The sequence below is a fragment of the Hoplias malabaricus genome, chromosome 3, assembly GCF_029633855.1.
Source record: "Hoplias malabaricus isolate fHopMal1 chromosome 3, fHopMal1.hap1, whole genome shotgun sequence".
Lineage (NCBI taxonomy): Eukaryota > Metazoa > Chordata > Actinopteri > Characiformes > Erythrinidae > Hoplias > Hoplias malabaricus.
Genome location: NC_089802.1, coordinates 22964182 through 22982275, shown reverse-complemented (window position 1 = coordinate 22982275; position 18094 = coordinate 22964182). Strand labels below are relative to the sequence as shown.

The 18094-nt window shown below is 37.1% G+C and overlaps 1 protein-coding gene across 3 annotated transcripts in view; it reads left to right on the top strand.

The window, feature by feature from the left end:
* snx29 (sorting nexin 29) overlaps positions 1-18094 on the top strand; it is a 160006-nt gene that overhangs the window by 8956 nt on the left and 132956 nt on the right. For all 3 annotated transcript variants that reach the window (XM_066664497.1, XM_066664499.1, XM_066664498.1), the window contains exons 5-11: positions 1972-2152; positions 7889-7959; positions 14092-14346; positions 15200-15557; positions 17116-17240; positions 17427-17523; positions 17602-17684. In XM_066664497.1, the coding sequence (XP_066520594.1) occupies positions 1972-2152; positions 7889-7959; positions 14092-14346; positions 15200-15557; positions 17116-17240; positions 17427-17523; positions 17602-17684 (1170 nt within the window). The remainder of the gene's footprint in view (positions 1-1971; positions 2153-7888; positions 7960-14091; positions 14347-15199; positions 15558-17115; positions 17241-17426; positions 17524-17601; positions 17685-18094) is intronic.

Sequence of the window (18094 nt, the reverse complement as noted above, 5' to 3'; positions counted from 1 at the left end):
TATTTTGATGGTCAATAATCATTTAAATAAAAGTTTTTCAAAAATAGTGTAGCAATCTAAAATGGACCTAAATTAACACCCCCTACACAGTCTCTTTATGTCTGCCTTATTTAAAACTGTGTAAGTTTTAATGAGATTTAGACAGTAATCATTTCTGTTAATAATAATAGTAATACATTTTTATTTGTAAAAGCGCCTTTCAGTTCAGTTAAATCTGTAATTTAACATAAATGACATAATATAACATCTTAAACCACTATATAGTGGAAATACATTTGCTACATGACTGTTTATTACATGTTTATGTAAAATAGCTCAGAGAGAACATGAGCATAAAGACCAACGCGTAAATGTGGAAAATGCATCTGAATGTAAACGGTGCACCGTTTAAGGTGGACCATAGAACCAGCAGAATGTACCCAATTTGTTAAAGTGGATCAAGGCTCAGAAAATAACTTTGAGCACTTTAATATAATTGTGACACCATTCAAGGTGGAAATGAGCGCTAAAATGTAAACTACTGTGCCATTTAATGTGGAACGTGTTTCTAACTAATCAGAAGCAGAATCTAACTTCCTTACTTTGTAATGTGTGAGGGGCCTCTCGAATATGTTTACTGCATGATTTAAGGAATAAAATAATAATAAAAGGTAAACTGTTAAACCATTTAATGTGGAACAAGACTAAGAATGTAACTTACACACATTACGAGAGGGCATTCGAATACAACTAATTTTTGAATTACTTTTAAGTGGAACTTAGCTCAAAAATCTAAACTGCTGCATCATTTAAGGTGGAGTAGAGCGCCAAAATGAAAACTGTGGCATAGTTTGATGTGTAACCACAACCATTAAACTGTACACAGCTTATTTAAATTCTCTAACCAGAGAGAATGATTCTGTATTTTATGAGACCTTTTATGTTTAAAAAAAAAAACATCTGTTGTGACGATAAAGCTGACTGACTTTTAGAATAAAAAGAATTCTATATACGTAAAAATTACATTAGATAATTTTATATAAATGAATAATTCTCACATCACTCCAGTATCAGCTCCTTGTATATTATTTCTCAGTAAAGAGGTCAAGCAACATGAAAACAAATAGTGGTTTTGCTCTTCATTTTGGCACATATTCTGCATGTTAGTGTGGAAAAGCAGTGATGTGTGGTAGGGCTATCGCAATAACCGCAATACATTTAAATTGCGCTATTAACCAGCCAACCGCAAGGAATGTTAAGCACCGTCACCAGTGTATACATGTTTTTCCTTTCATTGCATGGTCTTTGGTGTGTATGTAATGAACGTTTTCCCAAATTTTTGGCATCTGAGTGCCAGTCTTCTTTTTACAAAATGGACACAATGGCAGCAAACCTAGTCATAAAACCAATTGCAGGTTGGGAGCATTTCAGCTTTCAACCAAATGAAAAGTGAGAGCCAGGCAATTCAGACGAGGCAATACGCAAAATCTGTAACAGAAAGGTCGCTGTGAAACAGGGAAATCTGAAATTTGAGATCTCATCTAGCTACCTATAATCCAGCTATTAAAGCCCAACTGCCTCCTCCAGCACAGAGTTATGGAGACACCTCCAAAAGGAACAATTCACCGCGACAGCCCCTAACATGTGGATTGCATTTCACATTGTCCTTATACCCTCAGCACAGAGGAAGAACCAGTGGCGCACATATTTCTATTTAAAATATTAAAAAAACATAGGTGGTACTTGGAGGTTTTGGTTTGAGAATAGGTAATACTTGGTCTAAAAATTTGAGAACCCCTCTCCTAATAAATTAAAGAAATGCTGAAGTGACTGCTATCTTTATAGTAAGGTTCACTTATAATCCAGATGAATCTAATGATCGGGCTTATGGCAGGATATTTTGCCATATTAAACCAGGATATTAATTATGTTATAGCTCTAATATGTGTGGCAGATTGGAGGAGTGAACAGTGTTCTGTGTCTGTTTTGCAGAGTTGACTTTCTGGTTCTTTGTGAAGGAACACCTGAATCGGCATGAGCTACAGCGTTTTTACTCTCTTCGAAACATTTGGACTGAGCTGGGTCGTGGCCGGGCTTGGCTTCGTTGTGCGCTCAATGAACACTCACTGGAGCGCTATCTTCACATGCTGCTGGCTGACTATCCCCGCCTCAGGTAACTCTCAACATGCTTTACCAGCTCTTAGAATTCTAGAAGTTTAGAATTCTTCTGGTTTTTATTTATTGCCCAGTTTGTTGTGTGTTTGGATTAAAATGTCACCAAATTAAAAGCTTTGTGCTGGGGAAATGGTTTGGCCAAAAAATGCAATAATATAGGCATTATAACCATATCCCCTGATAATAAAATATATCGCCTAATAATTGGCCCCACATGTAGCTAATCATCCAAGAAATGTCTGGTGGGCATTTGAGCTACTTTAGGTTTGCTGCAGCTTTTAGTCTAATATAGCTCGCTAATAAAAAAAAACAAAAAAAAACAGTACAAACAATTAATCGAATTGTTAACTGGGATATACAGATATGTGATTTTGTTGAATTTATTTATTTATTATTTTTCTAAAACAGTTTTCAATAATTTCGGATGCTTGGAAAAATGTAATTAAAATCTGAATGCTGTGATATAGAAATAATTTGATTCTTATATTTAATTGAAAACAGTTCAAAGAAAACATGTAAATGCACATAAAAATTTGCCCTCTTTGAATTTGTTGCCAGCAACATGTTTGAGAAACTGGGACCTGGGAATGTTTACAAATGTATAACAAAACCTCTACTTTTTATTATAACATTGTGTGTGAGGACTAAGGAGACCAATTACTGTAGTTTTGAATGGGAAGTGTTAACCCACTGATATGAGATTTCAGCTGCTGAGCAGTTTGCGGTCTCCTTTGTTATATTTGCAACAGGCCAGTGCAGCAACCAAACACTTGTAATATTATAAGACATATAGAATGTGGTTTGGTATTGTTTTAATGATATAAGCAAGGCATTTTCTGAAAAAAAGACATCTGGATAGAAGCATATCCAACTCTGTATATGAAGTTCCTTGTTAATGGTGCCAAGTTGTAACAAGATGTTGGCTTTCAAAGTATGTGTAAGCTATGGCCAAGCCAGATGGTCATTTCCTCTTTAGCCTAGAATATGCAGCAAGCTTTCAGGGTCGCGATGGGTGCCTACTCGGGAACACACCCTGGAGGGTGCGCCAGACCTTCACAGGGTGACACTCACACATTCTCTCACACCTACGGCTTCACAGTTTCAGAACAGAACATTTAAATCAAAGCCCGATGCAAGCAAGCCGAAGGCGACAGTGGTAAGGAAAAACTCCCTCGAGGCTGGAGGAAGAAACCTTGGAAGGAACCAAGACTCATAACGGGGACCCATCCTCCTCTGATCAAACTATAGATTGAATTTTAAATGATCACCAATGAAGTGTCATTATGCTACATAAAAATAATAATAATAATAATAATGATAATGTTCATAATAGTGACATCAATCTTGGGGCATAATAATAGTGCATCAGATTGGAAGAATCAGTCAGTGTTGCTAATCTGAGTCCATTTCTACTTCAGTGTAGTTGATCATGGTGAGTGGTCAGAGGCTGGCAGCAGTAGATGGAGGTGAGCAGCTGGTCTGGTCTGGGCCGCAGGAGAATTCAGCAAACAATCTTCCATCAGTGGGCCACCATTTTCTCAGAAAACAGAAAAGGGAAGCAGTTAGTTTAGTTGAGTACAGCAGAGAAAAAAAGCATGTGAATATTTTCATTTCAAAAGCATCCTTCCGCTCCAAGCAAGAGAAATTGTGAGCACATCATCAGCTTTTACCCTGATTCCCCATGTCCATGAGTTCCTGAAACGACAACCTTAAACTAGACAGAGGTTAGTTGCCAAAGGCTAAACTGAACAAGTGTGTTTTGAGCCTAGACTTAAACATAGTGACTGTGTCTGCGTCCCGAACACTATCTGGAAGCTTGTTCCAGAGCTGAGGGGCTTTGTAGGAGAAAGCTTTCCTCCCCCCGCTGAAGTCTTATGAATTCTGGGTACTAGTAAGAGGCCGGCGCCCTGAGATCTGAGTAGTCTTGGTGGTTTATAGTGTGTGATGAGGTCTCGCAGGTATTCAGGGGCGAGACCGTGAAGTGATTTATACATGAGTAAAAGAATTTTGTAATCAATATGGAATTTAACTGGAAGCCAGTGAAGGGCCGATAAGACTGGGCTGATATGATCAAATTTTCTAGTTTTAGTGAGAACCCTGGCTGCAGCATTTTGAATTAACTGGAGTTTACTCAAGTTTCTGCTGGAGCATCCTGATAAAAGTGCATTGCAATAATGTAATCTTGATGTGATAAAAGCGTGAACTAATTTTTCCGCATCTGGGAGGGATAAGGAATTTCTTAACTTAGCGAGGTTCCGAAGATGTAGGAAAGCTGTTTTTGTAATGTTACCTATATGCTGATCAAATGATAGATCTGAATCAATTTTAAGACCCAGGTTTTTAGCTGATGAGGTAGGGAGAACAGGGAAGTCAAAATTATGTATTAAGTCTGATACCTTATTTATAGCAGGTTTTGGACCTAGAAGGAGAACCTCGGTTTTGTCGCTGTTTAGCAGACGAAAATTGTATGACATCCAATGCTTCACTTCTTTAACACAGTCCTCCATTTTCTTTAGTGTTGGTTTGTCATCTGGTTTGGCTGATATGTATAACTGTGTGTCATCTGCGTAACTGTGGAAGGTAATGCCATGCCTGCTAATAACTCTGCCCAATGGCAGCATGTATAATATGAATAGTAAAGGTCCTAGAATGGAGCCTTGGGGAATTCCAAATCTCATTTTTGTATGAATAGAAGAAACATTATTTACTTTTACAAACTGGTAGCGATCAGTGAGGTAAGACTTAAACCATGATAGGGGCTTTCCTGTTATTCCAACTAGGGCTGCAACTAATGATTATTTTGATAATCGATTAATCTGTTGAGTATTTTTTCGATTAATCGATTATTAATCGGATAAAAAGGAAAAAGCCAAATTTGATTTCCAGCATTTTATTTAATAAACCAAACTGTCTTTGTACAAAACTTGTTTACAACAACTCACATAAAAAATTAAACGTATGCTACATTGAGTACAAAAAATAATTTTATAGCAGCAGAATCAATATAAAGAAACTTATATTTTTTTATAATGTGCAACCATCATTTCTTTATACTGTTTTATTAAACAAAATACTATTTAAGTATTGAATTTACAGATAGTGAACAGTTTAAATGTCTTTTTAAAGTTAATAATTACTTATCTAAAATGCAGACAACAATGCAGGCAAATTGAAATTACATAAATGGATATTGGGTGATGCTGCCATGTGCTGAGAATAAAAGGCTTCCTTTTCAGATGCTCATGCAGTGATGTTGTGCTGCTGTGCCATGCGAGATCAGCTGTGCACATTTTGCACCTAACGCTGTTCTTTGAAGGCGTTAATGTAAAGTGCTCCCATACTTTTGATGACTTGGGTCGTACATTTTTCTCTCTGTTTGTGCTAACATTATCCTCTGCTGTGACCGCCTCCGCCATTTTTCAAACCCTTCTTCCAGAGTTCGTCACTTGAACCGTGCATAGCATGGCATTGGTTCCCTACTTTTACGGCGGTCGGAATCCAGCTTTATGGTGCTTTACTGCCATGACTTTGGTTGGCTTACTGCCACATATTAGGGTGTAGCAACGGTATGTGTGTGTATAATAACTTGGACCCAACTAATCGATTATTAAATTAGTTGCCAACTATTTTAACACTCGATTTTAATCGATTTAATCTATTAGTTGTTGCAGCACTAATTCCAACCATGTTTTTTTAATCTTTCTAGCAGAATAGTATTATCAATAGTATCAAAAGCTGCACTGAGGTTGAGTAGAACTAGCATGGATACGCAGCCTCGATCAGAGGCGAGAAGGTCGTTTGTTATCTTAACTAAAGCCGTTTCAGTGCTATGGTGTGGCCTAAAACCAGATTGAAATTTTTCATAAATGTTATTTTTATGCAAGTATGACCTAGGTGATGGGCCACAACTTTTTCTAAGATCTTAGATATGAAGGGAAGGTTAGAGATAGGTCTGTAATTGGATAGTACACAAGGATCAAGATTCGGTTTCTTGATCAGGGGTTTAATAACTGCTAGTTTAAATGCTTTGGGTATGTGACCCAGTCTAAGGGACAAATTTATGATTGTTAAAAGGGGATTGATTATGATTGGTAATACTTTAAATAGTTTTGTTGGTATTGCATCAAGTGTGCAGGTCGTACAATTTGACGAGTAGATGATTTTCTCCAATTCTAGCTGTGGTAGTGGGTCAAAGTCCTCTAGTCTTTCTTCTATGTTTTGTTCTGTATCATCCACACCAGATGACAGACAGGCTGTATTTAGTAATATGGTATTTATTGTTTGTCTAATATTTTCAATCTTGTTCTTAAAGTCCATAAAAGCATTGCTGGTGTGAATGGCTGGGATCTGTGGATCAGTGGCTGCCCGATTGTTTGTAAGTTTAGAGATTACATTAAAGAGTGCTCTAGGATTGTCTTTATTATTTTCAATCAGTAAGGACAGATGTGCTGAACGTGCATTGACGAACGCCCTTCTATATTCGATAAGGCTGTCTTTCCAGGCACAGTGAAATACTTCCAGTTTAGTCGACCGCCATTTCCGCTCTAATTTTCTTACAGTTTGTTTTAAGTTGAGTGTTTCTTCGTTATACCAGGGAGCGAGTTTTTTCTGTCGTAGCTTTTTATGCTTAAGTGGTACTACACCAGCTATCTCCAGTCCATCTCCAGGGATTATCGTTACACTTATATAGCGCCTTTCTAGATACCCAAGGACACTTTACAATCTACACCGCTCAGAACGCTCAATTCACACACACACACACTGGTGAGAAGCGGCAGCCAAACGCGCACAGCGTACTCTCAACCAGAAACGACCGTCCACCTGGAGGACTGCATCGGGCACTAGGGTTTCACCCAGGACAGAGCGCCAATCCAAAAAAAGAGCATGAAATAGGAAACTATGAACTAACAAACTAAAGGTTAAATGATTTGTTATTCAGACGAACAATAACAAACAATAAAAACAACGAAGAGAGAAAACAGATACCCAGATGCAGTTGCTCTAAAGGTCCTTAGCGTTCATGAGAAGGTTTTAGCTGCATATTCAGGGTGTGTCTCAATGAATTCCCCATTCCCTACACTGTGCACCAACCTTACATGCATGTCATAACTTAAAACCGAGCACAAAATGTTTAAAATTTAAGTCATGCAGCCATGGTTCAATATGGATATGTTTTATTAGAAGTATAATGCATTGTTTGACTGGTTAAATCCAAGTTCCCTCATTACTTATGGTGCACTACAAAGGGAACATATGGAAAATTGAGATGGCTGCAGCTCAACTGAGCACCAAGCTAGATGATGACAAGTTAATCTGGAGCAGTTTATTCAGCAGACTAGCGGTGTGTATGTGTGTGTATATATATATATATATATATATATATATATATATATATATATATATATATATATATATATATATATATATATAATGTATGTATGTGTGTGTGTGTGTGTGTGTATGCATGCATGTATGAACGACCGACCGACCGAGACACTGCAGGGGCAGACCTGACAACAATACAATTTAGTTTAGCAATTAGGAAGCATGTTCAAATTTAAACATGGCTGGTATATTTTATTATTACAGAGCAAAACATTCTAGATTTCAGCTGTTAATTAAAACAATAGACTGCAGTATGCATTTACTCTGTGAATTAGTAGTCATTAACTGTGCTTTAATATGGTTTATTTATTATTTAGTTCTATTTTTATTTATTTATTTTCTTTTACAGTGCCTTCTATGATGATTGGGCCTTTATCCTCGATGAGGAGAGAGCAAGTATGCTCCCCACTATGGCTGCAGGTCAGTAGCTTTATTTACTATTTTTGAGTGGTGGACAGTAACAAAGTGAATGTAATTGTTACTTTGCTAGTCCCACCTAGAAGAGGCTTTTTCGCTTACTGACTGACTCCTAAAGTTGAAACGCGCATGCGTGAGTAGGAACTGTTAGTTCAGCCATATTTCAGAGAGGACTTAAGGTGGCGCTACTACACCGTCTGTTTTTAGTTCGTAAACTAAATTTGGAATTGTTTGGCACGTTTTCACTGATATAAATTGGTGCGCAAACCACAAAAATTTGTTCCCAACTGTAACCAAAATTGTGGCTGAATAATAGGAAATAAGATACTAACATTTTCACTGGATGTCAAGCAACATGGATTCTGTGCCTCTCCCCTTTTTTGGGCTTTAGCCCAGACGAGACGCATCTGACGCTGTCTCTTGTTCAAGAAACACAAGAAATGAGACAGCTGAAACCCATGTCTTGCATATGTCTGTGCGTGGTGGTTCTTGAGGCACTGACTCCAGCTGCACTCCAGTCTTTATAAATCTCCCCTATATTTTTGAATGGGTTTTGTTTCACAATCCTCTCCAGGGTGTGGTTATCCTTCATGCTTAAACTTTTTTGTACCACATCTTTTCCTTCCATTCACCTCTATATTAATGTGCGTGGACGCAGAGCTCTGTGAACGAAATATATGTCTGTGTGTAATGAATGAGTATAATAAAAGTTTCACGTTTTAAATGGAATTACCTAAATAAATCAACTTTTTCATGATATTCTAATTGTGTGTATATATATATATATATATATATATATATATATATATATATATACATACATACATACAGGGGTTGGACAATGACACTGAAACACCTGGTTTTAGACCACAATAATTTATTAGCATGGTGTAGGGCTTCCTTTTGAGGCCAACACAGCGTCAATTCGTCTTGGGATTGACATATACAAGTCCTGCACAGTGGTCAGAGGGATTTTAAGCCATTCTTCTTGCAGGATAGTGGCCAGGTCACTACATGATGCTGGTGGAAACACCCCAAAGTGGCTCATTAATATTTATATCTGGTGAGTGTGCAGGCCATGGGAGATGTTCAACTTCACTTTCATGTTCATCAAACCAATCTTTCACCAGTCTTGCTGTGTGTATTGGTGCATTGTCATCGCCTTCAGGATGCAATGTTTGAACTATTGGATGCACATGGTCCTCCAGAATGGTTTGGTAGTCCTTGGCAGTGACGCGCCCATCTAGCACAAGTATTGGGCCAAGGGAATGCCATGATATGGCAGCCCAAACCATCACTGATCCACCCCCATGCTTCACTCTGGGCATGCAACAGTCTGGGTGGTACGCTTCTTTGGGGCTTCTCCACACCGTAACTCTCTCGGATGTGGGGAAAACATTAAAGGTGGACTCATCAGAGAACAATACATGTTTAACATTGTCCACAGCCCAAGATTTGCGCTCCATGCACCATTGAAACCGACGTTTGGCATTGGCATGAGTAACCAAAGGTTTTGCTATAGCAGCCTGGCTGTGTATATTGACCCTGTGGAGCTCCCGATGGACAGTTCTGGTGGAAACAGGAGAGTTGAGGTGCACCATTTAATTCTGCCGTGATTTGGGCAGCCGTGGTTTTATGTTTTTTGGATAGAATCCGGGTTAGCACCCGAACATTCCTTTCAGACAGCTTCCTCTTGCGTCCACAGTTAATCCTGTTGGATGTGTTTCGTCCTTCTTGGTGGTATGCTGACATTACCCTGGATACTGTGGCTCTTGATACACCACAAAGACTTGCTGTCTTGGTCACAGATGCACCAGCAAGACGTGCACCAACAATTTGTCCTCTTTTGAACTCTGGTATGTCACCAATAATGTTGTGTGCATTGCAATATTTTGAGCAAAACTGTGCTCTTACCCTGATAATTGAACCTTCACACCCTGCTCTTACTGGTGTAATGTGCAATCAATGAAGATTGGCCACCAGGCTGGTCCAATTTAGCCATGAAACCTCACACACTAAAATGACAGGTGTTTCAGTTTCATTGTCCAACCCCTGTATATCTTATTCCACAGCATAACTTGGATTTGTATGCACCTTATTTAAATAAGAAGCTGGTGACTAATGCCAATATTAGCCTTGTAAACAGACCCATTTAAGGTCAAAGGGCAAAAATGAAGAAGGAACATATCTGCCTCGACTAGTGACATATTTAACACCAAAAATGCTAAGAGCCATGTTTTTGAGCACTGTGACTGACTTACTTTTTCTGAAGTTAAATTGGTGAAAGTCAAAGTTTGTAGGTATGAACAAAAGTTACAAAGTGCATATTTTGTTGTTGCACTGCAGGAAATTCTAGCGAGGCACTAGATGGAAAGCTGATAAAAGCTGAATTACACAGTATTATGCAAATGTCTTAGGCACACAAATTATTTATTTAATTTTTTAAAATAATTTATATTCTCAGTAAGAATAATGCTTTTATAAACTATTTGTCTTGTCAAGTGTCATTATTATGTCATTAATTATATAAATTAAAATAGCATAAAAACAGTGAAATTAAAATTTTAGAAATGATAACAAATGTGAACACCAAAGATTTTCCGCACACTTGATTTAACTTAATGTTTATCTTTTATTAACCTCATGATTGGATAATAACCTAGATTAAACTTGACTGCCACGAGGAGAAATTTGGAAAGGGTTAAACCAACACATTAGCAAGCAAAATATCACATGTTCTGTAATAATGTTATTATTCTACAAATAGGTTTTTTTTGAGCAAATACATTCTTAGTGATCAGATAAATAGCTTCTTAAATCTAATTATTTCAGGTACCTAAATCTTTTGCAGAGTATTGTGTAAGTCTTTACATTTTAATGTTCAAAATAAAGGGGTTAACAACAAAAGACTCAGGTGCTCAAAACTAAGTGCAATGAGCACCAACAGAACTGAAAATGGCTGGGCTTCCCCTTCTCGAGGACAGCGGGGTGGGGTTCCAGGGTGGCAAGAGGGTCCCCGTTGGCTTGTTCCGGGCGATGGCTGGTTGCACACCAGCGCTAGGTCAGTGTGTTCCAGAGAAGAGAAATAGAAAACAAGATGAGGAGCGAGGGGGGGAGACGAGAGGAAACATTTACACAGATCAGCACAACTGAATGTGGAGTGTGGGTCAGTACACTCTCCCTCACCCTACTGAGGTTCCTTGGCGGTCTTTTATGCCGTCGCTTCCGCCCCAGGAAATAGGAGCATCTGGGCCAGGTGCAGGTGGTTTCTGCCCTGCCCTGAGGACCACGCAGCCATTGGCTGTCCAAAGCAGCGGATATTGAAAACAGATTGGTGGCTTCCACCGCCGACTGAGAGGCCCGTGGCTTGGGGCAGCTGGATTGATGAGAGGGCCCTAGGCCACAATATATATAATATTATGTTGTGATCAATTCTTTATTTTAAAACAAAACCCATACAAATATCATAAAGTATATTTTAATGTCGCTATAACTGCTCATTAAGTATATATTACTCTCTCTATAACTGCCCGGATTTCTCTGTATATACTTTTTAACACACACGTACATCTACATGTGTGTATACATGTACATATATCTACATATACATACATACATAGTGCAGTTACAAATAATAAATAAATTAATAAATAAATAAAAATAATAACGTCAAACACCCTACACTACTTCTTTAACTACATTGTATGCCACATCCCATGCCTGGAGTGTTTAAAAGCTGGCTTTTTGCATATAAGCACCAAATCTTTCCATTAAAACAATATCAAGGAAGAAGTTATCTAATTTCCGCCACTCCAAAGAGTGTGTGGGTGTTGCTATCTCAGGGCCAACATTTTCCAGCCCATAGAATGCGTTGCAGTTTTAAAGACAAGTCTAAAGATGTTAATGAAGGTTGAAGATATACATTTCTCAAAACTGCTCAGGGCAGTCCCAATATGTGAATATGTGTGAATATTCTCAAAACTTTGAGTGGGCATAAGTTGCACTTAGGAGATTTAATAATTTTCATCAAATATCGTCTTCTAGGTGTTAAGTACACCTTATGAACAATTTTATGATGTATTATTTGATGGTCAGTATATTTAGATGTATTGCATAATTTTACTAAACTTTAATCCAACAAATCTCTTCATCAATTTCAGCTGACAGGTCCCTCTTCCACACTGCTTCTAGTGGAAGTGATTTCTGAGGTTCAGAAATAAAACTAAATTTTAGATCCTATTCCCCTAGTAGGTCCCACTGTGGCCAACAGTCTATGAAAAGGGTGAGTAGGCAGGCCTGTAACCCATTGAACACCATATCCTCGCATAGCTCACCTTAACTGGAGGGATTAAAAAAAAAGATGATCCAGGCAAACCATAGTTAGCTTATGCATCATTGAAGGCTCATAGACCACTATCATTGTAGAGATCAAAATATTAACGCCAATTGTTAATATTGTTCATTGCTAGTAAGAAGAAAAAGATAGTTAAAAAATGGTAAATGTTTGTGCCATTTAAGATCTACCAACACAAATTTCATAACATTATGGTAGGTTGTGAGGTGATATGATATTGCTAGGCCTAATAACGATTTTACTTTCCTCAAAGGTATATTGGAATATATTAGCTCTTGTATTCTATGAGGTGATGAAACATTTTCCTCAATCTGTCTCCAGGAGACTGATGCATTAGGGTTAAACACAGAAAGAGGGTGTAACACAAAGGACCAGAAGTACATGATAAGGGCCAGCCCTACTTGTGTCTTATCTTGCTGAAGTGTAGTGAACTTTAAGCGAGGCCTTTTCCCCTTCCATATGAATTTAGAAATTAATTAAATTTTTCCCCAATACCCATTTGGTGCAAGAAGAATCTTGTCTGAATAAAAATGAACATGAGAGAGCATGTCCATCTTAATTATGCGAGATATGCGAGAATATAATGAATCTGGAAGGGTAGACCAACAATTAACATCTTTCTCAACCAAACTTTCGTGTATGTAGTTGCTCAAACGCAGTTACAAAGTCCGTTACATTTGTGAATATTGTTTTACAAACTCAAAATCTTTTTGACAAGTCTGTCACCAGTGCAGACCCAATTGTGTGCAAAACCCCATCGAATTGTAAGTTGCTCTGGAAGTAAGTATGTATGTATGTATGTATGAGGTACACATAGTGTATTTGTAGACAGCTCTCATCAGTCTTCCAGTTCGCAGGAGCAGACTGGAAGAAGACTGTGATCTGGAAGAAAGCTGAACGTCTACTATGGGTAACACACTGACTAAGTATTAGTACCTCATACATACCCACTTCAAAACATAAATATCCCTTTAATAGGAATATGATATTGAATGTAGCATAGACATACTCTCAGCTATTCTAATAGTCATGTTAATATCTTCAGGTATCGCCATGAGCTATTTATTTAATTAGTAAAATTGTTATTTTATTTAAAACCAACTGATTGGAAATGTATATACCCTTGTTCTTTTTGCACTACACAGTGCACAAAAAAAAATACATCTGTACATACAACAACAATTTAAGGGAAATACAACATTTTTAGCCATACTGCCCAGCCATATTCTGAGCAATGATTTTCACGTGTCCGTTTTTAATGCAGTGCCACCTGAGGGCCCAGAGGCCAGAACTGGCCAATATTTGTTTTTTTTTTTGCATTCTCCCTTGTATAAAGAGATTTCTCTGGATTCACTGAATCTTTTCATACACTGTAATGTCATTTTGTGACATTTTGACAGTTGTGACATGATATTCTTGAATGGTTTCACAGAGCGGTGAACCCCTCCCCATATTTACATACTACATACATTACATACTCTGTTTAAAACTTATCATGCCACTGACTTGTTTACAATTGACCAAATTTTCTTTTTGTAGCATTACACAATGCTGCAGTCTTTTGTTACTCTGTCCCAACTTTTATTGGAAGCATTTGCTGGATAATGGCTTATGGCCCATATGACATATGCACATATTTCATTGCAAAAACAAAAACTGTGTTAAGAAAATAATTCTCAGAAAATGCATGTGGGGGGGGGGGGGTAATAATATAAACACACACAAACACTAGTGCTATTTATTCGTTGTTTGTCCTATATATCTTTACTTTGTGAAAGCAGGACTGAACTCAATCCTGTTTGCTATCAACATTGACAACACGGACCTGAATGGGCAGCTGCGCACAGGGTCCTCTGTTTCTCATCTGCTGAAGGAGAGTACACAGGGAATGAGCAGCCTCTGGAAGGAATCGACCCAGGGAGTTAGCATGCTGTTGAGGGAGTTTGGCACGGCTGCAGCTGTGGTGCCTGGATTCAGCCCGCGCTCAGACTGGCCCTCGGACCCCTTGCCTGTCCTGCCTCGCAGCACTTCTGCAGGTATGAGGAAGAAACAAAAAAGCCTAAAAGGTTATTATAATATTTTAGATGCTACCCCTTTGAACTGGGCTCTTTAAAATCTTGACATCTTTTAATTAAATAGGTAATTTAAATTATTTGGTAACGTATTTGAAACAGTGTTATATGTAAATTTTATTGGTATGTTTTGTTGATTTTTAAATTAGAATTTTTCATTTTTTAATGCATAGATTCCATCTATTTAGCCAGTTTGACCTTTAAGAAAATGTTCATTATGAACTAGAACTTAATTTTTGCATGTGTCATTTGGCATGGTGGATCTTGTGTGTTTTTCTGCTGGGAATACATCAGATTTTGCAAATATGTGCAGCATATGGCTGAAATACTTAATTATTGCAATTATTATTGTGATGACCTGGAATATGTGTAATAAAACATTGACAAGGTGTGTGTGATAAGCCTACATTATTTTTACATAAAATATTAATCATTCACATATTGCTTATGGAAAATAAATATCATTTAAAATAGAATAGCCTTCATTGTCATTATACACAGCATACACAGTATATATAGTACAACGAAATTGGAAGCTACTCCTTAAGTGCCCACAATTCAATATTTAAATAGAAAAGTTAGAACTAACTATTAAAAACTGTATAAAAAAAAAACGCTACTGTGCACAGACAAGAACTCAACAAATAAGTACACAATAGACAAATAGGACAGACAAAACAGATGAGACACTGTAAATTTCAGTTAGTGTAGATTCCCATTTAGCAACGTGATGGCTTTGGGAAAGAAGCTGTCCCTGAGTCTGTTAGTTTTAGAAATGTCTTTATATATTTATTTTTTTTATACATTTATTTTTTAGATTCTGGTTTGAGGAAGGAGCATAGGCGAAAGAAGAAAATCACAAACATCATTTCATTTGATGATGACTTGGATATGGGAGTAGAGGATGAAGAAGAGGGCACAGAGGTTGTATTTAGGAGTGTGAGGAAGACTACATTGGATCCTGTGTGTTCAGAGGAGGCTCTGGATCCCCCTGAGTCCATGCTCACTCCAAACAGTCTCCCTGAACCAGAGCATGGCATTGTCTGCTGGGCTGAATCTCCTCCAAATAATGAAGTTCTTTGTGATGCCAAAAGCATTGACAATGATGATGATGATGAGGAATCTTATGGAAAGAGCCAGCCAGAGACTGAGGTGGAACATTTGAGTGTGAAGAAGTGAGTTCATATATTTGTGTTTTTTTTTTTTGTTTGTTTGTTTGTTTGTTTGTTTTTAAGGGAAAAGCCCCTGGATGTCAATCTAGTAATTTTAAGAGACATTTCTATGAATGTGAAAAATCTGTTCTGAACTTTATAACAGAATGTTAATAATATTCGTAAAATGAATAAATTCATGCAATATACAAACCCCATTTCCAAAATATAGTTGGTTCAATGTGCAAACGTAAATAAAAATAATATGCAATGATGTGCAAATTATTTAAACCATGTTTGTATTGAAAATTATGCAAAGACAATATTTCAAATGCTGAAGGTGAGAAATTTTGTATTTGAAAAAAATATTTTATATAAAATACATAATATAATTTTCAGATTGATACCAACACCTTCCAAAATAGTTGGGACAGGGCATATTTATCACCGTTTTGCGTCCCCTCTACTTTTAACAACACTCTGTATATGTTTGGGAACTGAGGAGAAAATTGCTGTAGTTCTGAAAGAAAAATGTTTTCATATATTTAGTCAATATAGGATTTGAGCTGTGCTAAATGGGGCTTGGTACTGCCATGCTGAAATAAAAAAGGATGTCCATGAAAAAGAAATTGCAGAGAAGGCAGCATGTGTTTTGTCAAAATGTGAATTTATATTTCAGGGCTTATTACGTCTGTATGGTTGCGAAATTTACAAATTACATGGGTACTAATATGCTTCCATGTAATGACAAATGCTGGCTTTTCAATTTTACAAGGGTAACAGTCAGTATTTTTTTTTTGCGCTGGATAATGAATGCAACATCCATTATTTCAGTCAGCATATGAAAATTATAATTATCTCAAACAAAGGACAAGGTCTTTTATGAATGCTATTTTCATATTTAACCCTGATTGATGCATGGGTATTGTGTGCGCATATATATATATATATATATATATATATATATATATATATATATATATATATGAGAGAGAGGCATTGATTTCAGAATGAGCATGTACACAAAATGAGTAGAATAAGGCATTTATTGATTGATTTTAGTTAAAATGTAATTGCAGGTCTCAGTGAATTTACAAATCCTTGGATCCTTTCGGTTTTATTTTTCATTTCTCATACCATCCCAATTTCAGGCCCACTGACTGGGCTTTTAAAACATAGTTGAATTTTAAGATAAATCATGTCTCCTATATGCCTGGCAGTATTCACAATAAAGGTTGTAGTATGGGTGCAGTAGGCAAGCAGGCCCACTTACCAATTAGTGAATATTTGCTTGTGCGTTTTGAGCCTCCAGCATAGATCACAGCTTGTCTTTATATTCTTTATATTTCTTTAAAAATTCTTTATATTTCTTGCATCATGTGAATGTCTGGATTCATTCAAATATTCAGTTTTCTATGCTATGTTCTTGAGCAGAATTCCTAATGTTACTAATTTCCCTTACTTGATGATTATTTTAAATGTTGCTTTATAGATTTGATGAAAATGCATTATGATTTGTATTGTTCATTTTGCAATTAATTTAGCAAATTTAGAATCTGGTGGATTGCATCTTTTCACCTAGGTCTGTAATTGGGAGCTTGTCCAGTGTGTCCACATGGAGCCCCAGGCAGATCAATACAGAGGCTGACAATGAAAGCTCAGATGTCCACATTCCTTTTACGTCGGCAGAACTTTACACACAACAAGGTGAAAACAGCACACCATGTCTATTTGATTGTATTCACAAATTGCTTCCTTAGTAGAGAAGGAATGATTGTCATTCTTAGAATCAAACTGTTTATATTATCCAAATAGTGTTCTTTTGTTTTGTACACAATTTCTTTGGTGTAATTGTATAATAATTGTGACACGTAGCTTTATTTTCTACTTCAGATGCTAGCTCCACTGAGATAATGGGATTTCAAGAACAGACCAAAAGCTCAAGCTCAGCCACTGACACCGAAAAAACTAAATCTCAGACACAGTTCAGGTAAACTCTGTTTGACAATATGAAATGTCTAATGCTGAGCTGCTAATCATTAACTGAGTTTTTCTTTCATTCTTTCAGCATGGAATCCAGCCCACCACCCTCAAATGCTTCTTTGACTTGTTCACTTGTCACTCCTGGTCTCCCTGATTCCATGACTGTGGGTAAGTTTTCCATTTAGTAATCCTGCCTTTTTAATATATCAAAATGAGAGATTGTGTTATGAGTCAACAAGTTTTATGCTAAGAACTTGAAACTGCATCCCAGTTATTATTTGTAATTGTCTGTGTGGCACCATTAGAAATAATAGAAGATGCAGAAGGTGCAGAGAATGCTGACAAATGAGGTTGTAAAATAATGGGATGTTTTACTAATATGTTAATAAACATCTTAAATACATTTTTTCTCTTATATTCATTTTCATGTTTTGTTTAAATATTGAAGTTCTATTTCAGCCATTTCCATTTGGCATCTGTGTCTCAGCGAATGTCAATGAGACTGCTGTAGCTGTCAGTTATATGTGGCTGTGGCAGAGGGATCTGCAGTGTTCTTTACTCCAGCTAGGCTATGGTGT